The 25,448-nt window shown below is 39.2% G+C and overlaps 3 protein-coding genes across 6 annotated transcripts; 2 read left to right on the top strand and 1 right to left on the bottom strand.

Annotated features, from left to right (window-relative positions):
* Nucleotides 1-1,035: 1,035 nt before the first annotated feature.
* On the bottom strand, nt 1,036-4,246 carry emc8 (ER membrane protein complex subunit 8). Its single transcript, XM_028580239.1, has 5 exons — nt 3,642-4,246; nt 3,068-3,144; nt 2,889-2,958; nt 2,443-2,537; nt 1,036-2,292 (listed from the first exon to the last, which is right to left on the bottom strand). The coding sequence occupies exons 1-5, from the start codon at nt 3,852-3,854 to the stop codon at nt 2,133-2,135; spliced, it is 615 nt and encodes a 204-aa protein (XP_028436040.1). The 5' UTR covers nt 3,855-4,246; the 3' UTR covers nt 1,036-2,132.
* On the top strand, nt 4,187-6,983 carry cox4i1 (cytochrome c oxidase subunit 4I1). Of its 3 annotated transcripts, none has more exons than XM_028580253.1 (5): nt 4,187-4,293; nt 5,077-5,153; nt 6,025-6,189; nt 6,345-6,476; nt 6,655-6,983. In XM_028580253.1, exons 2-5 carry the CDS (start codon nt 5,078-5,080, stop codon nt 6,789-6,791), a joined length of 510 nt encoding a protein of 169 aa, XP_028436054.1. In that variant the 5' UTR covers nt 4,187-4,293; nt 5,077; the 3' UTR covers nt 6,792-6,983. The 3 variants fall into 3 exon arrangements, with proteins under 3 accessions (XP_028436054.1, XP_028436064.1, XP_028436074.1); XM_028580263.1 differs by having other exon boundaries at nt 4,188-4,289; XM_028580273.1 differs by lacking the exon at nt 4,187-4,293 and adding an exon at nt 4,307-4,389.
* Nucleotides 6,984-7,629: 646 nt separating this feature from the next.
* On the top strand, nt 7,630-25,260 carry dusp22a (dual specificity phosphatase 22a). Of its 2 annotated transcripts, none has more exons than XM_028585812.1 (7): nt 7,630-7,997; nt 9,890-9,923; nt 10,666-10,748; nt 11,646-11,695; nt 15,408-15,482; nt 15,730-15,901; nt 23,520-25,260. In XM_028585812.1, exons 1-7 carry the CDS (start codon nt 7,977-7,979, stop codon nt 23,697-23,699), a joined length of 615 nt encoding a protein of 204 aa, XP_028441613.1. In that variant the 5' UTR covers nt 7,630-7,976; the 3' UTR covers nt 23,700-25,260. The 2 variants fall into 2 exon arrangements, with proteins under 2 accessions (XP_028441613.1, XP_028441621.1); XM_028585820.1 differs by lacking the exon at nt 23,520-25,260 and adding an exon at nt 16,321-17,082.
* Nucleotides 25,261-25,448: the final 188 nt, after the last annotated feature.

Here is a 25,448-nt window from a genome sequence, read left to right as displayed (position 1 = left end):
AAGCACCCCCACACCATCACACCTCCTCCTCCATGCTTCACGGTGGGAACCAGGCATGTAGGATCCATCCGTTCACCTTTTCTGCGTCGCACAAAGACACGGCGGTTGGAACCAAAGATCTCAAATTTGGACTCTTCAGACCAAAGCACAGATTTCCACTGGTCTAATGTTCATTCCTTGTGTTTCTTGGCCCAAACAAATCTCTTCTGCTTGTTGCCTCTCCTTAGCAGTGGTTTCCTAGCAGCTACTTGACCATGAAGGCCTGATTCGCACAGTCTCCTCTTAACAGTTGTTCTAGCGATGTTTGCTGCTAGAACTATGTTTGGCATTCATCTGGTCTCTAATCTGAGCTGCTGTTAACTTGCGATTTCTGAGGCTGGTGACTCGGATGAACTTATCCTCAGCAGCAGAGGTGACTCTTGGTCTTCCTTTCCTGGGGCTGTCCTCATGTGAGCCAGTTTCGTTGTAGCGCTTGATGGTTTTTGCGACTGCACTTGGGGACACATTCAAAGTTTTCGCAAATTTTCCGGACTGACTGACCTTCATTTGTTAAAGTAATGATCTATATCTTTTCCTTAAATAAACTACTGAGTAGTGTAAAGTCACTCAAATTGTTCAAACTGTAAAGATGAGAAAGTTTATAATTTCTGTATTGGTGTTTGATGCTAGTGTTTTTACTCTCAGTGTGTTCTGAGTGACAGTGTGTGTTATCTCAGTGAGGATTGTGCATAGTGTTTGGCTGCACTGAGCCTGTTTTGAGATGTGTGTTAAGAGTTGTGTTGCTTGGAATGAGTTTTTCAGGTGATGTGAACTGTTTAGCTCAGGTGACTGTTGGTAGTGCACACTGTAGTTAGAGTTTTGCACATGTGACTCCAGTTGTGCCCACTGTCGTTTAGCAATAAAAAAAAACTGTAATACAACCCTTAAAACTCTGAACCAAATGCAGGAGCTGGTAAGTGATTGGTATCAAATATTTATCAACCTTTGAGACACCAAGCTAAATAATTGATTAAATGACATGACTCTGACAAAGACTTAGTTTCAAAAGTTGGTTTCATTTTACATTCAGTTCATAAAATGTCTGTAAAAAAATGTGACATCCAAACAATTATTTAATTAGCTCTTACTGATTAATTCTAAAGTCAAATACAAAGGCTGTTCTACATCCTCACATTAAGTATTTAAATGTTTCAACATTATTTATTAAACAGTAGTATTTAGAGTGGTCAATTACTACCTAATTCTTATAACAGATACCATACAGAGAAAATTCACACATTCCTGTGATCTAATTCAGTGTATTGTATTTCAGAAAGAATCTTCCAGAACAACAATCAAAAGCCAATAAGCCAACATCGGTATCATCCAGAATGACATTCTGAAGGCCACCAGGGATGATAACAGGAGACATGCATCATAGAAAGGTTTGTGTAACTATTAATAATTTAGAAGTCAAAGCTCTTGAGTCAACCATCTCAATGATATCCCAATGTTATTACTGGTGCATCTACAGAAGAACTCGAGTTGGCATGTGACATCTGATAGTCAGATAAGACAAAACTGTTTAAGATTCCCATCTCTCCGGCTCTATGTCATCTATATACTTATAATTTTATGAATGTTTTTAATTAAACTGCTATTCAGACTACTGTTCTACATGTGAATTTAGTTCCAGGGCTTAAAACAAACTAGACATTTAATAAAGAACATGTACAATCATCTTATATTTTTAATAATTTAGAACTTGATCTCTGTATGGCTACTGGCTGTAAAGTCTTAGAGGAATCTATAGATGAAATACTCTAGAATTTAACTTTATGCATACAACTATGAATAAACACAAACCATTGAAGAAACATTAAAGTTGCAGTCAAAAACATTGCCTTCATCTCCTCAGTATCACATTGTAAAGGTGAACACATGCCAATAGCGCACATAAGTATGGCGCTTGCCCTTGAAGGATTTTGGCCTAACTGCTCCGCAAGTTACCCTCAGTATGAGGGGCTTTTGATGGAACAAAGACCATTTGTCCAGCATTTTTGTATTCCTGTGCTACACGATTAGTAGCATCATGCATGCTGAAACGGCAGCAATATTTGTCTGCATGTTCAGGGTACTCCAGACTGACCCTCTTAGCACAGATCCAGGACGGACTTGTTGATCACAGGATTGGTCCAGTCGTTCCTCAGATCATCCAAGTGATTGTCAAAGTCAATCAAGTTCTCGTAGGACCTGCCCTCTAAAAGAGCAGATGTGATCTTCTGTGCTTCGCTCCAATCCTCAAAACAGTCACTGGAAGACAGACAAAAACATCAGTTTGGCAAACTGTTTTTGCTAGTTAATGAGAGAACACAGGGAGCTTGTATGCCAGAAACTGTGGTTTAGGTTGCACATATACAGTACAGTCTTCAGTGAAATAGATCTTAACACTGACACACTTACAAAGTTACTTCTCTGCTTTTCCACTTGTTTTCATGATGGTCATAGATAAGCACAATAGGCTCGAAACAGCTCATTGTTAATCTACTGTTGTCCAGCTGAGGGGGAAAAACAGAGAAGATTACAAAGGATTTAGTGGCATGCAGATCTGTTCTGTATAGCTTTACAGGACCAGACTAGTGTCTCACATTTTAGGGAAATCACTACCAATTCTATATACTTTACAATGCTGCTAACCATTGAACATTCTAGCACCTACCAGGCAGCTAATTGTGTTCATTATGTCTGTACATTGTTAACATATCATTTTGTAGAAACTTGTTTTATGTTTGCAACCAATCAGTGAAAATTTCTGCAAAACCAGAAAGTCAGCAGTAAAGCATCTACATAACTTGAGGTAAATGGACAAACACATACCAGTAACACCAGCCTAAATCATTTACTCTTACCATAACAATTGCAGCTTCACTGAAGTTCTCAGAAATTCTTGCAGCCACTTTTTCAGCAAATTGGTTGGGTCTGCGAGAGAGAGAGGACCAAAAATGTAGTGCATCAGAGGCAAGGAGAGTTTGGGTATGGTTTGTTCCTGAAAACAGCAGGGTGTTGGTGTCCATTCTGTTGTCTGTACCTTGAATCCTTTGTGCGTTCATTAGCTTGATAATATCCAGCAATGACGTAACTATTTTCTTTACACCAAGTATCAATCTGAGATAGGTGCAGGAGTCATGGAGCCAACATGAAAGGACAGAAGGAAGGCAGACGTCAAACCAAATTCATTTTCAACAGGAGAGAAAAATTAAAAACTACACCACTTTATTAGGGACACATAGCTAACACAAATTTAGTCTAAAACGGCACTGCAATAAACCCTGTGTTTACAACGTTCAGTTTTTGTAATTGCCATTTTGAAAGCTGTAATTTGTGGTGTTTTGTCATTATAATGAGAGGTGATTCTAATATTTAGTCTACCATCATACAAATAGGGGGAACACAATATTAAAAACACCTGTTAGTGCAATTCAACAGCTCCACCAACTACAGCCTACCAAATGACCATGGAACCCCTATAAACAGTTAAGTTGTATAAACAACAACTGAACTTATGTTCTGTAGGACTGGTATATCAGACTTTATTAGTTTAAGCTAGCTGTACACAATAAACTTGTAACTGAGATTGCATATTTTACTTGACGGCTACTTACCAGTGTTAAAGCTACTTCTAGCATTGGTGCCAGAGCAAGTGTACCGTGAAACAGCGGCACACAGTCCACACACAAGACTGGTTCACCGTGGCTGTCTTTCTTCTTCTCCTTCGTTTTTTCTGCCACCAGCAATCCATTCACGGCGCAGTGAGGATACTTGGCAGCATGTAAAACCATTTTACAGTAAGCCTGACTTGTCAGCTGAATAGGCATGTTTATAAGAAAATCAGCAAGATCGATGAAAAGACAGATCCTGTCAGAGAAGTTGAGTAGCTACACGATGATGAGGGACTGCTGCCAGCTACCGTTAGCTAACGTTAGAAAGTAGATATCTACCTCAGCAGCTACCTTACTGCCAGAATATGTGGTTGACGTTATGCCTTCCAACACGAACATGTAAGATGTGCGATTAGCAAAAATCACAATAGTCGTTTTATGCTAGATGATATACTAAATGTCACGAAATCTAGCCATAAGAGCTAATCTTACTGCCACCTTCCACTCGTTTCCACAGTACCGGTGGTGCCGTAAACCAGAATGGAAATATCGTAAAACGAGATTTCACCGCTTGTAACGTAGACTTACGTCTTTCCGGTCACAGTCATACTTCCTTTCAGACCATCGGCGGACGGGAGCAAGGAAGAGACAGTAGGTTGTATTTGTTTTATCACTAGCATCTTTCTAACCATATAGAAATACATTGCACTTTACCACTTACACATACTGTGACATTGTATGTATTCAAAGTGTGAGTAATGGTCCAAGACGAATTGGCAATTTTAACCGAAATAATCAGTTGTGTAAAAGTGACATTGTCAGAGCGGTTCGGGGCTAGGACGGACTAGCCGACTTACCGGCTAGCTAGCTGTCGTTTTTTTCCGGCATTAGATATGTGAAGGCAGACTTGTTGCGCAAACAATAGTTAAATGGTACAGTGGTCTGCCATGGGCTCATGTAGTCAAAGTAAATGGGAAGGTATTGAATTGTATAGTATTGGCTCAAAGAAACCGCTATTTATTTGATTATTTTAACCGGGCGCTATGACCTTGTGTTGCCAGCTAACGCTAACATTAGCTTACCTTTACGGAGTAACGTTAGCCATCCGCAAACCTTCTGTTGGACACACCATCACAACAACAATACCGACATTTAACACACATGTAACGTTAGCTAGCTAAGTGAATAGTTCGTGAATCTTTATGCCAGCTGCGTGACTTAGTTTGAATGCAAGTATTTTAAAACGCTCAAACGCTGACAATCGTGTTATATTATAGATTTGCTACCAAATAATAAAGTATCAGACACCTGCCTAAAAATATTTATTAAATGTATTCTTACATTTTTATGATCAAACGACTTGTAGGGAGGATGTGTTTGAATGTATGTAAGTGTGCTTAAGGAATTTACTAATATCTTTCATCGGACCTTTCTACAGAATGCTGGCCACCAGAGCACTTCGCCTTGTTGGCAAACGTGCCATTTCCACATCTGTCTGTGTACGTGGAGGACATGGTAAGTGTGACTTGAACTGACATGTTAAAGTCAAAGATCTTATGGTACTTTCCATAAGATCATCTCTCAATGCAAATCAAACCAGCTATTAGGCTAACTGAAATAAAATCATGCCAACCTGTAGGTATGGTGAAGGATATGTGATGATGTGGGGCTATTTTAATTCCAGAGGCCAAGGGAACTTTATCAGGATGCATAGTATCCTGGATCCATGAAATAACTGGCCTTTTAAAAATAAAAATCTGCCTGCCTCTTTGGGAATTTAACATAGGGGTGTGTATACTTATGCCCCCAGTATTTTAAGAACATTTTATTTATTTATATACATATTCATTCACAAAGTAAATTGGTGTCCTTAAAGGTTGGATTTGTCCTAATTTTTTTAATTAAGGCATTAAGATCAATTTCCAAAAGATGTTTTTTTTTTCTTTCTCTTTTTAGTCAACTTTAGCATGGGTGTGTAAACTTACGCAAGCCACTGTACATTGGATTTACAGAGCAAAAAAACATACGTTGCAGACTTTATTATTGGCAACTAAACATCTATATTTTATATACATTTCAGCAAATATTCAAACTATTTCACAATATTTTGACAAGATTCAGAGTTGGGCTAAAAGAGCAACTTACTTCAGAAGCTGAGAAATACTGCATATGACATGACACAATAATTGATTGATAAAGAACACAGCAGTGCGATGCTGACAGCAGTCAACACAGTGTTTTCTTTTTCAGTGTTTAACAGCACAGTCTTAAATCAAGTAAACCCAATTTAGTCTTGGAATACAAATTACATTTCTGATAAAGTTGGCATTAATTAAGGCATTTGGTGTTAGTGAAAATGATTTGATAAGACATTCTTCCCATGCAGGTGTTGCGAAGGTAGAGGACTACACCCTCCCTGCCTACTTTGACAGGCGGGAGAATCCCCTCCCAGACATCAGCTATGTGCAGAACCTGAGTCCAGAGCAGGCGTCCCTGAAGGAGAAGGAGAAGGGCTCCTGGGCTGCACTCTCTGATGAGGAAAAGATTGCCTGTAGGACTTTGCTGCACTCTGCTTTTTTGAGATGCTCTAATGTTTATAACTATTGGTTCAACTGGGTTTGTTATCAGCAAATATTGTGTTAATGAAAAAGCATTTTTCATATATTAAGATTGTAATCCTCTAAAGTTTGTGTTTCCAATGTTAAGTGTACCGCATCAGCTTCAAACAGAGCTTTGCTGAGATGACCCAGGGATCGTCAGAGTGGAAGTCTGTGGTTGGAGGGATGTTTTTCTTAATTGGCTTCACTGGCCTGGTTGTGCTCTGGCAGAGAAAGTTTGGTATGTCTGCCAAGTGTAATGGAAAGATTAGAAATTATGTCTGCAAATCTATTCTGGATTTGATGTAGTGATGCTTCTTTTTTCCAAATATAATCAATTCAGTTACAGTATCTTTATTACACTGATTTGCTTGCAGTCTAACTAAGCTCATTACTTGGCACATATTGTCTCTTTGTAGTGTACGGACCTGTCCCACACACATTTGAGGCTGAGTACAAAGAAAAGGAGCTGCAGAGGGTGTTGGACATGAAAATGAACCCAGTGGAGGGCTTCGCATCCAAGTGGGACTACGAAAACAAGCAATGGAAAAAGTAAAGGACCCAGAGGACCAAAACCCAAACTTGAAGATAAAGGCAGACCAACTCAAAGATACAAGAATACCTATATTTCTGTATTTATCAATTGTCCACATTACCTCAGTCTGTGCATTTTGGAAGACCTCTTCCTCTTAAGGTCATCATGTAATATAGAAGTAAAAAATAAAAATGATTAAACTGATAAAACTTCTCAGTATTGTGGTTAGTGAGTGACTTCTGTGTAAATAATGCTTTCACACAAAATTACTTGTTTTATATAAAAAAATGAAGTAATGTACCTCACCCCATTTAATTAGGTGATTTTAAAGCAATCTTATACATATGCTTGTTTATAGGACATTTAGCCTAAAATATTTTTTATAAAATTTTTATTTTTATATTAATGGGACATGTCCTCACTTAAGTTTTGCGTTTTTCTTACCAAAAAGGTACTGCTAATAATGTCCTGAAAAGACAAAAAAAAAACATTTCAAAGTAGGAAATAGCAGACATACATGGAAAGAACTGTACATTAGTAACCTCATAATTTCCTGGTATTGACACTAGAAGTACAATTTGGTACTGATGAATGCTTTAACTTAAATGTTCTTTGTCATTGACAAATTGTGATCGTCATGATCAATATTTCATGCACTCAAAACCACAAGTATATGAGTTTGGGGAGATTATGAGAGGGATTTCGTGTTTGCCCATTTCATGGATTAACCACGCCATCTTCATAATGTCTCCAATTGGGTATTGCAAAATAGGTACGTCATATGTAGGATTTATGATTCCTTACAAGTATAAATCTAAATCCCAGACTATGGTAACGTTCGACATATTGCAATCTCTTGAGGGTGAAGGGTTTTGGGACAGCTGCGGCAACATGCTCTGATGTCACTTACCGGATGAACCCGCAGCGGCAGTTTTTTCACGTCAAAACAATCCGGAAGACGATAGAGCATGACGGAACTGTTGTTGGAGCTGAGACGTGGTTAAGGCTGAATTAATAACATTGTTTTAGGCACGGCAATGTAGCGTAATAATGTTGAATAGAAAACAATAATAGCGGTTTAAGCGAATGTTTTCACTGTTGTATGACTTTAAAGTCAGTCAGTCGGCCTCGCGTTTTGTTAAAATATCGTAGCAGCAGATCTAAATATTAAAGTGTTAGCTGATCGCAGACTGGTTCAGAGTCATCATGGGCAATGGAATGAATAAGGTAAGCTTTGATGTTTGAAGTTCAGGTGTTAGGTTGTCAGTGGCTGTTTATGGTAAAACTTACACTACAGAGTGTAGCTAGTAGATGCGCATTCCTCCCCTAATGTTATCATTCAATCAATTTAATCAATCTGTGACATGACAAAGAATGCACTTTGGTAATTAATTGCAGAAGCTTTAAGTGCAGCAGATAGTTCACCTTTTGCATGTTTTTATAATGTGTAAACAGCTAAAAACCTCAGGGTTGAGTTCTGACAACATTTAAAAGCATAAGTTGGTTGGTTAGTTAGTTTCATTTAGCCTATTTTGTTTTATTGTTTTATGGATTTGTGATGAATTAATTCGATTGGGTTATGATAGATAGGTGCAAATGTTTATACGCCACACAGCAGGGCGGTACAATGGATTGGGAGACTGGCCCTGAACCGGAAGGCTTGGTTTTACTCTCCTGCTTCCACCCTGCTGATATGCCCAAAAGCAAGGCACTACATTTGTGCCAGGGCCTCTGTAGCAGACCCTGACTTCTGACCAAGAGCCTCACTTAGTGTTGAAAAGTGGTGGGGACATAAGGGCTCAGATGAAAAAACATTTTATATGAAATGGAGGGACTGGAATGAGGTCAGAGTAGATGATTACGGCAGGTCATGGAAAAAATTGCATAGCGCATGAAAGGGCAATATAAAATACGAAAATAGACTAACTTAGCATAAAAGGCACAACAACTAGTGATAGCCAAATGAAGCTTCATAAACCATTTTCTTTATTTTCTGAGCCCACTAGATGGCACTCTGTTCAACAAAGGGTTGAAAGCACACTGAATTGCCATTCCTTAAGCCTGTTAAAACCAAGAGTGCCATCTAGTGGTGTCAACTATTACAACCAATGGTTCATGAAGCTTCATTTGGACATCACTAACAACGTTCACTGTACAGTATGTAAGAAACAGTTATCCAGACAAGAGCACAGATTTCATTCTAACATTGTAGTTTTTTTGTTGTTGCTAGATTTATGTTGGAAATGTCTTTATTTATATAGTAAAACGCTAAATTCAGGACTTGTTTCAGTTAGTTTGCACATTCAAAACATATTCCACATATCTGTGGTTTCTCTGTTCTATTTTTCAGAACATATTTAACAAATTTGCTTTTAAAAAGTGATGATGACAAATGCGGCCATTTCAAGTTGTGGTGACATGTCCCTAGAGTCTCCAGTGTAAATGACCCCTATGCCTTAGACAGCGGGTTCATGCAACTTTGCTCTGAAGATCAAATCAATAGATTATTGCAACATTGCTATTCTGTATTTTAAGTTTGCTTTGTTGCAATTATATTTACTTTCAAATGATGGCAAAAAGTCCACCGCTAACATGCAAATTACATTGATGTCCAGTATATTAGTTAGTTAATAGAATTATTTTTTTAACAATGCATGTTTTGCTAAATGAAACAGGTCTCACTAATGTAAGACGAGTACATTTTAATTGTGTCTTAAAAAGACTTTGCATAAACAGATAAGTTGGTCATCTGTATTTCCATTCTTTATTGCCACAACAATGTGCAGGCTGAGTTAGTCATACATTTTATTAGTGTAAATCCAGCCCTGAATTATCTTTAGACACCTGCTGTTTACTAGTGGCCTAGCAAAGTACAGCAACACTCAGTGGCTGCTTGCCACTCATCACTTCATCCTGATAATCATGCATCGTTGCTTCAGGCCTTGTATGGCTTTAGGGAATGATTTGCTGGCACTTGGTCCTTAAGCTTTAAACCTTAAGCCTTTAATTCAATCTGGCTCAACCTGGGACATTTTTTCCTTTTCATGTGAAGATTTTAAAGCTGGACTGTAATGAATATCTAACCTGAATGCAACATGTCTGTGACTGCTGCTTCACAGGTTGTCGATGGGCTTTACCTTGGGAATATCAGAGGTAAGACAAACATGATGTAATTTAATTGGATGTTTGTAAATTTGATACATAGAGTATGGCTGGGTTGGGTCAGGCTTTCAGCACCAAAGGCAGAAGGCCAAGATAATAGGCCATAAATGCATGAAGGAATAAGTGGTGGGGGGATTGATACAGTAGAATATCATAACACGTTACCATTAAACATATTGCTTTGTTTTATAGACATTTTAATGCAAAACACAGTATTCTCCCAAATAATATGGACCAAAACCATGCATCTTGCACATATTCACTGTGAAGGGTTTTATATTGAAGTGCTGTGCCTTATACAGTATAAGAAGGTTTTACCTAACAAACATCAGATGTTGTAGCTGAAAGTAGTTATTCTGTCAAATATAGATATTTCAGAGTAAAAAGATGCAAACACCTTGTTGACAAAAGACAATTGAGCTTGAAGGTGCTGCTTCACATAAAACACAAGAGTCAACAGTCTTAAGTGTGTCCCTCCCTGGCCTGAAACAGCCAGGTTTCTAACTTTAGCTGCTGCAATGATGGCTCCACATGATGAAAACATAATGGCTAAAATTAGTTCAAGTGACCACAGGCCTTACTGTACCAAATTATATTGCAGGATAGTATACAGCTCACAGACCTTCCTCTGCAGTGGCTTACAATTTAACTGGTCATAGTTGTTGGTGTGTTTAGTTTGTGTGAAATTCAGTGACATAACTCTGGTGAGATATACTCTTTCTTTTTGTCCCAGACGCAGAAAACAGAGAAAGTCTGTCTAAGAATGGCATCACCCACATCCTGTCCGTGTACAACAATGCTAAACCCGTGTTTGAGGTTAGTGGAAAATCCAGGTTGGATGGGTCAAACTATTTCTACTTCCTGTGAAAAGTTTACATGGAGATTTTGGTATGACTGTGCAAGTAATAATGTGATGTGTCCGGTCAGCCAGCTGGGGGTGGTGATGAGTTATGGTAGAAGCAAAGAGACTGTGGGTGAGATGGACAGTTTACATGCTGAGTGGTGTGAAGTTTCTTTAGCCGCTCTGATCTGGTGTAATTGCCAGGCAATGACTTAAGTGTGAAGTTTTTAATTCAGGGACGGTAATGTATTATTCAACACTATGTTCTGAGACTGATATTTGTAGCAGAGGAAAGTGATTTATTACAGAGGGCCTTGTTGTCCAGTGTGGCCACAAAATGTTCAGCATGTCACATCCAGGTGACAGACAAATTCAAGGTTTCAGTCAGTTTCTTATGCTTGTCTTGAACAGTGAGTTATGTTAGCTTTGTTTATTTAGATAATGCTAAGCCCCAGAAAGCTTTAATAGTAAAGAACTATATTGAGTGACTAGAAAACTACAGATCTACCTTAAGCCTGTTGCATATTCTTCTTTTAAATCTCTCCTAAAAACGCACTTTTCTGAATTGTTTCTTCTGTTTTACTGTACTTGTTTTTATTGCGTTTTAGTAATTCATACCTCGCTTGTCATTGTCACTGTATCAATTCTATTTTTATTTATCCGGTAATTACTCCTTTTTTTATGTTATATGTTGTACACATATCAATAAATGTATTAATATTATAATAATAGTAATTATTATTAATAATAATAGTTTGAGCCCTTAATATGAATTTATTTATTCAAATAAGATTTACATATTACATCCAGATGTATTTCATGGCCTATATTCTAGAATTTTTCAGTTGTTATACAGTTTTTATGTTTTACAGGACATGACGTACCTTTGTATTCAAGCAGCTGATGCTTCCAGCCAGAACTTGTGAGTAAACACAGACATACACACACAAATGTGCACATTTATACCTCAGATTTTAAATGTCCATGTGAATTTCTGAAGGGCTGATGAGTCACACAGTATTATTTCAACACTATTACCATCCAGATTGTGGTCCCAGGGTGTGACGGCCCAACGCAAACCGTTACAAATATTATATGAAGAATTTTGACAGTTTAAAAACTGTAAAAAATTGCACGACTCCTGTCGGTAGTTTTTAGACATTTACTACTGTCAATGGATTGTTTAATTTATACTCTTAAGTGCCTACATTGAAGCAGTACAGTAGAGGGCAGAGTGACCAGTAGCTCTTAGTTTATTTAAATCATTTATCGGTTCTGTTCATCTCATGGCTTGTAGATATATGAAATAAAGTAGACCCTGCGATATTAAATTAATTATGGAATGTTCCTAAAGATTTAGCACTAGATTTTATTTTCGGTGTTTGTGTGTGTGTGTGTGTGTGTGTGAGAGAGAGAGAGAAATATAGAGTGGGTTGTGTTCAATGTGTCAATGTTCATCAGTAAGCAGACTCTGTGTTGAAAGAGGCATGAGCTGTCCCTCCACCCTTGCAGCGGCCAATAACACAACGCATTAGTCATTGCATTTCTGTTGCTTTCTTTGTAGGGTCTTTTGACCTCATGCAACTCTAGCTGCAGTAATTCTGGATTAAACACTTGACACGGGCTGAGGGCACAAACCAGAAGTGCTAATCCCGGGTTGCAGTTTGAGAATCAATGCAAAAGAGCAGTCTCATGTCTTATGCGACCCACTTAAAAGTTAGTATTGAAACTGGTGAGGGATTATGTAGTTGTTGCTGCACTGGTGCCTTTACTGGTTGGTCAGGGTTCCTGCACAGACATACCGAGATGGGATCTTGGAAAGGGGTTACATAAATCCCCATTGCATTACACCATCCCTGTGAAGCTCCCTGCTGACACCATGTGTGTTGGAGGAGGCACATTGCTCTCTACACCATCCACATCAACAGTGAAGTCTGCAGTCACAAGGAGCGTACAATGAGGGAATTGGCTTTACTAAAATGGGGAGAAAGCTGAGGAAAAAGTTGGGGAAATTGATGAATAATTAACTTGCTGACAGAACAATGTAGAAAAAGATGGGGCACATTGCTTGGTTGTATGCAGGCTGAACTCACTGGTATCAAAGGAGTATCAGATTCTCTATTAGATTTTCTCAATTCAAAACTCTTCATTCAAATTTCCTGAAAAATATAATGCACAGGACACAGTTAGAATGTAAGTTATTGCAAAGTTCACATGTGACTCAGACAAAAAGTTTTTTTTTTTTGGCCTGGCTTGGGGGAGTTAACGCTGTTGGTTCCCAGAAAGAGTGTGACTTTGAGTGCTGCAGTCATTGAAGTTGTCTGGGGTTTAAAGACTAACTGTAGTTGCTTTACTTTGTAAAAAATAAAATAAAAATAAAGCTGGGTAAAACGCAAGTTAATGAAAATTGAGGTTTAGTATTTGGTTGCTGATTGGGTTGGGTTGGAGGTGTCTGACCTCCACTGTCGCAATCAAGTGTCCTTCCCTCAGGCAGCACAGGAAGGAAACCTTAGTGTGACATCTGGCTGTTGGCCTCGACTACCCATGGCTTTATTAAACCCCCTCTGTCACAATCACTGGTCTGACTGAAGGGAGTGGTGAGGCCAACTGATGCACCATCTTGCTCACCACCAGCCAGGGAGCCCCTGTGGCCAGGTCTGATGCCCCCCCCATGTTTAAAGGTCCACAGACCACAGGTCACGTAAGCTCAGTATTTCTTGGCGCAACTGTTGCAATGGGAAGCTGTCTGAAAACTCTTAAAAACGTTCTTAAAGCTCTTGTGTCTGTACTGTGGGATGGATTTCAGGAAGTAAGGTTAATTTGTATAGCCCTAAATCACAGTGACTGTCCCCATAAGCTGCGTCAATTACCCTGTAAAAGAAAAATAACTTAAATGACAAATCTTGGTCGGGGCCTCAGAAACATCCATTCCTATGAACTTCAGGCATGTAGTGAGGGGGCGGGGGGTCACCATTGCTGTTGATGTTGTCAAGGTTATTGTAGAATTGGCACTTGGTGCGGTGATATCATCCTCTGAATTAACACAAATTATTTTATTGGAATTGCCTTAAATGTTGTAACTTTATATAGTTGCTACCATGCACATGTACCTGTTTGTGGAGGGCCAGGGATTCCCCTTCTTTTTCCACACTCTCATGACAAGCCTGCTATGGTTTTAAAGCACATTGTGCACTGACCATGAAGGTGTGAACTCATTTGCATCAAACATTTACAAAATGAGATGTGCATTTGTGCTAGGAGTTTGCATGTCCACCATGGTGTACTTTTGTTTATAACTAAGATGGTATAATTTGATTTTGTTTTTAAAATGATTTCTCACACGTACCGATGTAATTAAATAGAAATAGAAATTCACAATAGCAGCTCAAGCTCAGTTTGTTTCAGTATTCTCTAGATTCAACTGGTTAAAACCTCAAATATTTGTCACACGGTAATTTTCTGCATATTAAACAAGACGGCCGGAAACCTCTGTGCTAGGAAGACAGAACAAAGTGCTGAGGAGACATCTTTAGAAGGAGTTTGGATCTCAGCAAGGAGGAAAAAACAGAAAAGTGGCAGTCAATCTATTTTAGCCCCAGTCTGTTATTCTGTCTGCTATTGAGTAACCAGCATCTGCTCCTCAGGAGACGGCATTATCAGCCATGCACTTCTTGATTATGCAAAACACCATCAGTGTTTCCTGACAGTGAACAAGTAGGATATTTGAGGAGCAGTTGCACCACATCTTGCTGCTTTGTGTTCATTTTTATGTCAGCGTAGACTCACATTCTGAGGATTTCTGTGACCTTATACAACAATGAGCCATTTTTCAGTTTGTGTTTTTGGGGTCAAGGAACAATATAATTTTGTATTGTGTTCCTAGTATTTCTCAGCTCTTAATAGGCTTGCATATTTGCGAAGAGTCTTACACATTAGTCTGACACAACCTCAGTATGAGTATTATCTCTTTAGTTGCAGGGCAGAAACATGTAAACATGTTCGGTCCACCATAAGGCAGGTTATTTGTTGTATTTTTGATTAACTTGATCATTTGTAGACACCGAATGAATGAATGCTGGAACCTGATGTCATTTTGCACATAGACAAAAACAAGGACAGTTACTTCCCTTGTCTGTCCCTATACTGTCTGTGCTCTAGTCTACCACAGACTCTCTATATGAGCCGACCTGAGCTTTTTTCTCACGTGACAAGTTGGAGTAGTTGAAAGATAAATTACTATTTATCTGCATTCTCAGAACTAACAAAACTCTATCAAAACTACCTGTCCAATTCTGGGACATCTCATTATATTTGAGAGTAAACTGCAGATTATGCAGTCAAAATCAGAACAATATCATGGTAAGTTTCAGCAACCTACTTGAAACACGAAGTTCAGGCCTCGAGAAAGGAGTTTCAGTTCAAGGTGTCCTTTCTCATATCCTATACTATATGTGTCATCTATTGTTAGCTTTACAACTCTTCCTCCTTAGCAAAAATAAGCTAGTTTCTGATTTGATGAGCAAAAGCACTGTTATTTTTTATTTCGAAAAATTAGCTTCTATATTGTGTACTGCAAACCACAGAAAATGTGTGCTATATATCAGTTTCTTGGTTTGTTTGTTTTTCCCTTTCAGATTACAGCATTTTAAAGAGTGCATCAGCTTTATCCACGAGTGTCGCCTGAATGGTGGATCTTGTCTCGTTCACTGGTAGGTTTCCATGTCTAAAGCTGTAACCAACTCCTTCTTGGCATCTGGGGTTGTCAAGACATGTCATGTTCACTTTGGATGTAGGCTTGTAGTATGCATCAAAGGATGGACTCAAAAAACAAGCCTGTCCAGTAGCTGTTATTGACCTATTACCATACCTATTACCTGTAAGAAATAAGGTGTTATTATTTTGTATATTTTGTGTCTTTATGACAATGACCAAGCTGTGTGCTTTGCTTCGCTGCAGCCTTGCAGGTGTCTCCCGCAGCACTACCATGGTGGTGGCCTACCTGATGACTGTCACCCACTACAGCTGGGATGAATGTCTGTCTGCAGTCAAGGCTGTTCGCTCCTTTGTCGGCCCAAACTATGGCTTCCAGCAGCAGCTGCAGGAGTACCAGACAACACAAGTCTCAGAGGTATGAACACATGAACGAACACACAGACATGACGAATGCACACAAACAATACCTACAAAAGGCACCCAGCCCCCCTTTACAGTTTGCAGTGATGCAGCCTAAAGTCAAAGTTCTAATGTTCATGTTTAAAAATTCAAAATTTTATGTTTTCCTCACTGGCATTTTTCTAGCAATAGCTCTACAATATATTGGCATTCTGTAAATTTCTTTGTGTGTTATGCGCTGTCGTGATTCAACGCCACTTAGAAATGCACAGGAACTCAGGATATGATGCATACAACCATAACACTGCACATAAAGTCTGTGGTTAACATATCAACTGTTAATTGTGTCTCTCTTGTTGTCATGGAACATGATATACCTGACAGACATTTGTGTTTATTTCTGTATAATTTGTTTTTACATTTGTTTCCTTGTAGAGGCCAATAAACGTTTGTTTTACAGTCCAGCCGGCATTGCTGAGATACTCAGCTACAGTCAGAGACAAAACAGCAGCCCATTGCATCAAATAAACAAATATGCTCATCTTGCTGTTTGAAATTGCTCAAAAATCACTAAAATATTTGTCAGTCTCACATAAGCTGCAGAGACCTTTTTGTGATTATTTTTGTGAATCAGTTATTCAATCAGTAAAATATAACCCAGATTTGTGAAACTTAATTTGTGTTAGGTTCATATTATGCATTTACTGTTGAAACAATCTCATTCGCTTTAACCAAAAATTCAAATTCAAATTTATTATTAGTCACATACAATTATACAGAGTATATGAAGTGAAATGCTTTGTTCACTGTTTCCATGGCTGTGCAATGTGTAAATAATGAGGAAATAAATAGAAAAAGAAGAAATGTCTAAAGTGCATGAGGTGTTTCTAACATGCTTGTGCTCCTGCTACAGTCCTCATTCAGTATCTGGATAGCTTGGGGATAAAAACTTTTCCGCATTCTCTCTGTGTTGGCCCTCAGGCAGCGATAACGTTTCCCAGAGTGTAGGGCAGAGAAGAGCCAGTTGTTCAGGTAACTGGGATCTCTGGTGATTTTCTTTACTCTGGACTTTACTCTCCTGATGTCTATTTCCTCTAGGTTGGGTAGTGCACTCCTGTTCAGCTGATCTCACTACTCTCTTTAGGGCTTTACGGTCTTGCTGAGTGCTGTTTCCATCCCAAGCTGTTATATTCCCAGTAATTATACTTTCAATGTTGGCTCTGTAAAAGTTCTTAAGTAATTGCTGAGGTAGCCTAAAGTACTTCAGGTGTCTGAGGTGGAAAAGACGCTGGCGTGCCTTTCTCACCAGTGAATCAACATGTTTGGTCCAAGTCAGATCTTTAGACATATAAACACCAAGATATTTAAAACTCTCTACCCTTTCCACTTGAGAGTCGTTGAACTGGAGTGGTTTGTAAACTTTCTGCTGATCACGCCTGAAATCTATAAACATCTCCTTAGTCTTGGGAGTAGGTTGTCTTGGCATCAATTTGAAAGTCTGTCTACCTCATTCAAGTAAACTTGCTCATTGTTCTTAGAAATGAAGCCAACTACTGCTGTCATCAGCAAACTTGACAATGATGTTGGAGTCAAATACTGCCATACAGTCATGTGTGTAAAGGAAATACAACAGTGGACTTAAAACACAGCCCTGTGGTGTTCCTGTGTTGAGGGTGAGGGATGAAGAGGTGTGGCTACACACCCTCATCACCTGGGGTCTACCAGTCAAGAAATTGAAAATCCTTTTGCACAGAGATGAATGCAGACCAAGATCTTCAGCTTAGTGATGAGTGTAACAGATTTGATTGTATTAAATGCTGAGCTGATATCTATAAACAGTTGATCTGCGCGGGTTTTGAACACTCGTCCAGGAATGCCGTCTGGACCTGCTGTCTTCCTGGTGTTCACGCTTCGGAATGCTCTCCGGACGTCATGCTCTGAAAGGGTGAGTGCAGTCTCCTCTATCGGCAAGACTCCCGGTGGTACGCACCTCATGTGCCTGGATGTTATCGGCGGTGTTTGTGTCAAAACGCGTAGAACGCGTTGAGTTTGTCCATGCTCACGATGGTGGAAGCAGGCGCTTTGTAGTCTGTCATCGCCCTTAGTCATTGCCACATGCGTCTGGTGTCAGACTGTTCAAACTGGGACTGGATCTTTGCCCCATACTGCCATTTGGCGTCTTTAACTATCCTTAGATTTGTACTCCTCCATGTTCCCAGATACAAGCCCCGAGTTGTAAGCAGCAGTGCAACTGTTCAGGGCCTCGCGGATGGAATGATTTACCCATGGCTTTTGGTGTGGATATGTTTCGATGGTGACTTTGGGGACAACATCATCCACAAGTGCATCCTGGAGAAGGGACTCCGACTGCTCTGACCAGAGCTGGATCTCTCGCATGGCTGGAGGCTCACTTTTTAATTTCTGCCTGTATCTGGGCATAAGGAATACAGCAGCATGATCTGACTTGCCAAAAGGTGGAAGTGATTGAGCTTTGTATCCCTCTTTGAATCCCTCTTTGAACCCAGTGTCCTCTCCCCTCTGGTGCTACACTTAACATGCTGGTAAAAATTAGGCAAAACTTTTTTGAGGCTGGCCTTGTTGAAATCCCCTGCCACTATCACTGCTGAATCCACGTTGTCACTCTGATGCTTGTTGAGAGTTCCATAAAGCTCCATCAGTGCTTTGTCAGTGTCCGCTTGAGGTGGAATATAAACTGCGGTCACGATGACGGATGTAAACTCCCGTGGTAGATAAAAATGTCTGCATTTGACTGTGATGAATTCCAGGTCAGGTGAACAGTGTCTTGACAGTACGGTTACATTTCTACCCTCACACCACTTATTGTTCACCATGATGCACACACCCCCTCCTCTGGTTTTACCAGAATCAGTCGTTCTGTCCATCCGGTAAACGGAAAGAGATTCAGCAGTTTGAATCGCATGATCTGGCACTGACGGAGTTAGCCATGTCTTGGTTAGGCAGAAGATGTTACAGACATGCACGTCTCTCTGATATTTCAGTCATGCCCTCATGTCATCTAGCTTTTTTTTCCAAAGATTGGACATTAGCCAGCAGAACACTCTGCTGTGGTGTGCGGTGGCCCTTTGCTCTGAGCCTGTTCCGGACTCCAGCTCGCTTTCTGCGATGTTTTCTCTTTGCGCATCTTTTGAAGTTGCGCTCCCCATGTCGGCAAATCTCAGTTGGCCAGTTTGAATCCGAAAAAAAGTTGTCCCAATAGTTTGTTGTTCAAAAAACCAAATCAATTCCTGTCGACTGTACATTACCTGACACAATGAAGTTGTTGTAAATAAAAGGATGAAAAATATGAAATAATCGCACAGTTTAGTAGGAGCTAGCAGAGAGGTGTCCGAACGTGGTGGCGCCATGGCAACCAGCCCAATGGCAACCCCCAACAGCTTTGTGGGGATCTTTACAGTGGACTTTTAGGATACATAATCCAAGATCCGACATTCCTGGAGACAAAGACCTGCCCTATAATGTTCATAGTGGTCTGCTTTCACTTTGAAGAATATCACCGCTTATAGGAAATATCAGTTTAAACTTTCTGGTTTCATGTCCAATCTAGTTTTGACCATTTTCTTAATACAGAGAAATGTCGAGCAATGTAAAATGCTCGTTCAAGTTAAGATACTGTTTTCAAGTATTAATCATATTAACATTTTAGTGAGTACATTTCTAATTGAATTTCATTTTTAACCATAGTCGCCACAGCATTTTACTATTGGCAGGATGTGTTATATTTAAACACACTGTAGGTAGCTGTTCACAGCCTTTTAACATTTTGCAGAAGGCACCTAGTGTGTGATCCTATTACAGTGGCACTGGCCCAGCCTTTGAGTAGAGAAGGGGAACTGCAGGGGGTTTGCTAGGATTGCATTAGCTTGGTACTGCTCATCACGTGTTTAGTATTACTGTCAGCATCTTGCAACATAACATGACTGAAAAAAATGCTCTTTGTTTGTAATTCTTGCACTGATTTCGAGGATTTAAGGGGAAATGGGATTTCTGTAGTTGTGCTTTTCCCACATCTGCCTCAGATAGAAAGTGAGAAATCCTTAGGACAACAATGTAGTCACTAATGCAGCTGTAACAGCATTCACTGCCACCGCATGACAGTAACAAGACATGTATAACAATACACTGAAGTGCACATCCTATAACTGTCTTCTGCTAATTTAGTGAAAGAAGAAACTTTCATCTTTGAAGTCCATAAACATACTGTAATAGTCCAGAGTAGGGTGTAAAATCAGGCTCCCAAAATTACTCAAATTGGCCAGAGAATCCCATTTATAGAGAGCTAAAAGACTGATAAAGACCATCTTATTTTTGCTGACTTATTATTCACTTTTTTAAGGTTCCTACTTGTATTTTGTGTTTCTACTAGAACAGGTTTACATACTTTAATGTTCCAAAAAACACTTACTGCACCTGTTTTCACCCACTGTCTGATTGGTCAGCGTTTCCGGATCTCCAGAGTCTCCGCATCTGTGCTCTGCATTAGATGCTAGATCAACCCGGAACGCAGGAAGTGCGCCAGGCTTTGAAGCAAACTGAACATAGTGGCCAAACATTGGAATTGCAACTCCCGGCCCATCACGTGATGCCCTATGGCCCAAAAAGACTTTTACCCATAGACTAACATGGCGAAAGAAACCTCTGTAAATCAGTGGATACATTTTTTTGAGCATCACAACCCCTGCAAAATAACTTATTTTACTATCAGAATTTGATCCATTTGGTCCAATAACGTTTGGAAAGTCTAGAAGAGCTGCATGAATAAATCCTTTAATCCCCACTGAAGTTAACTGAGCGCTAAACCGGAAGGTCTTATTGCGCCTTCTCTATGGGCCGCCGATTGCAGAAGCAGTGCTGATTATCTGGGTAATTTTTGGCAACATAATGGCTTCATGCGCCACTGAGCAACTCTCATAGGAATGAACGTGGGCTCCGCCTTGAATGCTGTATCCAGGTCTTATAATACATCCATGGTGTCCACATCAACACTTGGGCTTCCCTTCCTGTCGGTCGTTGTAGCCGAGGACTAACTGCAACAGAGTATAGTTGCATTATACTCTACCGTGAGAAATCAACAATAAAGGCTTCTGAACCAAAAACTACACAATCGAATGATTGAAGGACCGATTGATATTCCAACACGAATGTGATCCGAAATTGGGATAAAATGATTAATAACATCGGCAACCAAGAGTGTATGTTAAATATAAACACTGCAACATCTGTTGACTGGTGTTGAAGCCCTGCGCAGTATACTTGTGTATCGGGTGCGATCTAGCATCTACCATGCTCTGCTGTCACTGAGTCTGTACAGTCGGTTGCAGCCGGAGACTGACTGAGTCTGGAACGGAGTACATAGTGGGACTTTATAACATTAAAAAACACCAATACAGGCTTCTAAAAGAAATTAACAACATGGGCAGCCAATATTATAGGTTACCCTGGCATTAGCATGTAGTTACATATAGCAGTGTATGTAATGTAAACATTAGTAGCATGTCTTTCTGGAGCAGATGACCATATGTACAAAATTGGCTCGTATGACCTCATACTGTGCCGAGAGTACAAAAAGCTGTTGAAACCAGAGCGTTCAGAACAGTGTGAAATCCCAGGTTTTGGCTCACAAGTATTTCTTTTAAACACGTTTACCTGATTATTTGAAGCTTTGGCCATGTTTAATATAACCATCCCACATTGTAACATTATAGATACGACAGAAAATACGGAAAAGCATAATAGGTCTCCTTTAAATTCTTTGCATTGTACTATACATGTTTGGTTGTTTTTATTCTGTTGAAAAAATCAAAAAGTGTCATTGTTCTGAAACAATTCATCTATGAACCTGAGCCTTCCCACAGTTAACTATCTGCCTTAAATTCACCTTTTGTCTTGACTTCAAGGTTTTGACTTGAGCTCTAACAGAACAAATTCCACTTTTTGGGAACATTACCTGATTATAATGCCACCCTCTTTTGATTTTGATACATCTGACATCAAACCCAAGTATCAAAGTATTCTGATGTGGAAGATTTGAAAGAACCTTGCAGCTTCTAACAAGATTGATTTTCCTTTTCAAGATGACAGATTGACAGTAGAATCTTGCACCTGATATCAGTCCTCTGATCTTTATTATACTGTGCTTCTGATTATTCATGTGTTGATGTTATGAGTCAGTGGTGCTGTACTCTTTTGGTTAAGTGTGAGAATACTAATTTTAGGAAGATGAATGTATTACATTCAGAGTGACTTTCACTTCACTGTGTTTCATAAAGAATAAGGTATTGCACAAAATCCCATGACATAATTCTTTTCAGTTGCTGTCATTAAACAAACATTGAAATCCTTTACGGGAAAGGAAGACTGCAGCATGTAATACAATCTCAGTGTGCATTTTAGTAACAATAAATATCAAAATAATATTCATAAATAACTACCTTTACACCCAAATGATGCTGCTATAGTATCTTTCTCCAAAAAGCAATATTACTGTCTACTACCATCAGCTCACCAGTTGCAATTGATTTTCACACTTCTCTGTGACCTGACCAAGGGACCAATGCATTTGTGGGAACCTTAACCGATTAACTGAAGAGGCAAAATGGCACTTTAGTCAGTTTCATGGAAGGAGTTATCACCCCAAACCCTCTCATTTTGTGCTCTACAACTGAGGCATCGAAATTCTTCTCCACCTTAAAATAAAAATACATGCCAACATGACTATGTCTTGGATTTGGAATTTAGAGTCCACATGGAGTAGCTTCACATGTCAGAATATAGACTTTTAGCATTTGGTTCACCGTATTGAGGCTTTTGGACTGATTTTCCAGGTGACTGTGTGAGCAGGAATGTCTACAGAGAGCCAACTGTCTCATCTAAAACTGTCTGTCCTGCCCTTTCCTATCATCTGTCAAGTTCCCTTGCAGGCAATTTTTTCTATTTATCACCTCCTGCTAAGAAACTGAATACATGGATTATAATTTAATGATGTACATTTTGTGGCCAGTTTAGCTCAGTTGGTAGAGCAGGTGCACATATATAGAGGTTTACTCCTCGACGCAGCGGCCGCAGGTTCGACTCTGACCTGTGACCCTTTGCTGCGTGCCATTCTACCCTCTCTCTCTCCTTTCATGTATTCATCTGTCCTGTGAAATTAAAAGCCTAAAATGTCATTTTTTTTTAATATATTGTCAAAATTTCAGTTCAAACTATGAAATCAACTTCGCACTCACGGTTGTATTTTTGGATCTTTCTTTATAAAAATAAAACTGATTAAGAAAACAACTGATCCAATGTGATCAGGTTGATTCAAGACTTATGAAAGCACAGGGTACATAGTATATGTACATTTTAGACTGAACTCTGTTTAGACACTATACTGTCTGTATAAGGTACCACATTAAAAAGGTATCTTTTTGTTGTGTGTGTAGATTTATAGCTTGGGGAAAAAAAACTAAATTGAATTTGTCTGTCAATGCCACTACATATATGCATATACATAAAATGTATAGTCCGTAAAGTATTAAACATTGTATTGTAATTTGATCTTAACACAATGACATTTACTTAGTTACGTTATTTGTCTGTCCTCTTGTCCCCAGTACCGAGCATGGTTACAGTCCAGTTTCCGTCCCTGTCCATTTAATGACCAGGAGCAGGTGTGTGCCCTGCTGAGCCAGTTCACAGAGCAACAGCAGAGCCAGAGGAGAGGAGCAGACCAGCGTTGGATAAATCAAAGTGTCTGTTCTCTGCCGTCCAACCGTGATGAAGGCAGCAGCTGAAACACAGGCCTCTGATCATGGTATAGCCCTGCCCATGGCTGTCTGTAAATTACAGTAGCTATTATTCTGTTCCCAATTCCAAATCAACCCCAAGTTGTATTCAACTTTAAGGCCTTTGTACAACTCTGAAAGCATAGGATGAAATAAATCCACCCTTGAAAGCCAAGCATATCTTTCATACTTAATTTGCATCTGTCTTAATAATTTCTAATCAATGGAGGTTGATTTAGAATTGGGCTACAGACTCACTAACCCACAACCAGTACCTTCTTTGCTCCCTTAACGGAGTACAGCCACAACTGGGGTATTGGTGCTCACAGAAGCCTTACTCTAAACACCTCAGCACCTTAGCCATGATGAATAAACAACATTTCCACGTGGACACTTCACATCTGCAATGTTCATCTTGGTAGCCTTAAAGAAGTGACTGATTTAATGCAATCTTAAAGGAACATTTTGTCTCTAATTATGTGCATGTCTAGTCTGTGCTGGTGGAAAATGAAATCCACAAATCTACAACCAATTTGATGCCAATTATTCTGAGCAGTTATTCTGACACATACCATTTTAAAGTCCTATCCAGGCTCTTAATGTATGTGTATTTCAGGCCTGTGTGTAGTGTGTTCTAACAAACAGAGTGCAAATTGTAATTGTAATTTACCCACTGGGGATCAATAAAAAGTATTATTATTATTATTATTATTATTATTATTATTATTATTATTAATGGTATACTCGATCAACACTGCAGCTGGGGAAGTTGGCATGCTTGCCAGGCTGACCGCATAAAATGTGTTATTATATACATCCTACTGAAAGCAAACAACCACTGCTTGACTGTCAAATGTGTAAACATTATCAACATTGCATGTACCAGCAAATACGCTAGCCACTTACATATGTCATAACAACAATGAATATATTACTGTAGCACATCACTGCCCGTGGGTGTAAATTAGTTTACACCCAGTTGGATACTCTTCTCTCATTCGAGGTGGTACTTTTTGTTTCATATTTGAAGTTGTCGACACACTATATGTACAAAGTACCAATCAAGCACCAACAATGGAACTTAATGTAATTTCCTATTGGTGGGTAGTGGTGAAGGAAAAGCTGTGAGTTGGTTCGGTCAGTTCCCACAACTCTGTCCTAGCCATATAACTGTTGCTGAGTTATCTCTCTTATCAGGCTGAGAGAACAAAACAAAAAAAGTACAACAGACTCTCTGTAGTTTGTCGAGATAAGATAAGCCAGGGGAATAACATATGGGTAAAATGTTCGTTTAAGTTATACATTGCAGGTTGAATTGGGAAGCTACATTAAGTATTGCTGAGTAAAGCTATTACTACATATGAAGGATCTCTGCTGTCTTCCTGATTTTACTGATGCTCTGATTTATCTCTTTATTGTGACAAAGCTGATTTATACATAATGTGTGTTATAGATTCATGGGTACAGTTAATTGTTTTAATTGTGTATTTATGGTGTTTTTTGTTTGTGTTTTATAATAAAATGCAGTGAATGACAAACTATGGTAATGCTAATAAATCTGTACTATCAACACTGTGTGTAAATGAAAGAAATGACTATAAAGTGGTTAGTATTGTAGTGCACAGCTCACCTCAAGATAAGCCGCTCATCTCATGAGGCAGCTTGATAACCGCACTAGTAAAACACAGAATAGCTTTTCTTAAATTTCAGTCTGCGTTAAAGATTTGAGAGGTTTCTGGGTTTTACTCAGCAGATCAC

The sequence above is a fragment of the Perca flavescens genome, chromosome 1, assembly GCF_004354835.1.
Source record: "Perca flavescens isolate YP-PL-M2 chromosome 1, PFLA_1.0, whole genome shotgun sequence".
In the NCBI taxonomy this organism is placed as follows: Eukaryota; Metazoa; Chordata; class Actinopteri; order Perciformes; family Percidae; genus Perca; species Perca flavescens.
Note: the sequence above shows the minus strand (reverse complement) of the source record. Positions and strands in the feature narration are given on the sequence as shown.

Coding starts and splice junctions, on each gene's coding strand:
- emc8 (XM_028580239.1), bottom strand. CDS start 3,854: ATGCCTATTCAGCTGACAAGTCAGGCTTACTGTAAAATGGTTTTACAT. Junction 3,145..3,641: donor TAGAAGTAGCTTTAACACTG/GTAAGTAGCCGT, acceptor CACCTATCTCAG/ATTGATACTTGGTGTAAAGA. Junction 2,538..2,888: donor GTGAAGCTGCAATTGTTATG/GTAAGAGTAAAT, acceptor TTTCCCCCTCAG/CTGGACAACAGTAGATTAAC.
- dusp22a (XM_028585812.1), top strand. CDS start 7,977: ATGGGCAATGGAATGAATAAG. Junction 10,749..11,645: donor ATGCTAAACCCGTGTTTGAG/GTTAGTGGAAAA, acceptor TATGTTTTACAG/GACATGACGTACCTTTGTAT. Junction 11,696..15,407: donor GATGCTTCCAGCCAGAACTT/GTGAGTAAACAC, acceptor TTTCCCTTTCAG/ATTACAGCATTTTAAAGAGT.
- cox4i1 (XM_028580253.1), top strand. CDS start 5,078: ATGCTGGCCACCAGAGCACTTCGCCTTGTTGGCAAACGTGCCATTTCC. Junction 5,154..6,024: donor CTGTGTACGTGGAGGACATG/GTAAGTGTGACT, acceptor CTTCCCATGCAG/GTGTTGCGAAGGTAGAGGAC. Junction 6,477..6,654: donor GCTCTGGCAGAGAAAGTTTG/GTATGTCTGCCA, acceptor GTCTCTTTGTAG/TGTACGGACCTGTCCCACAC.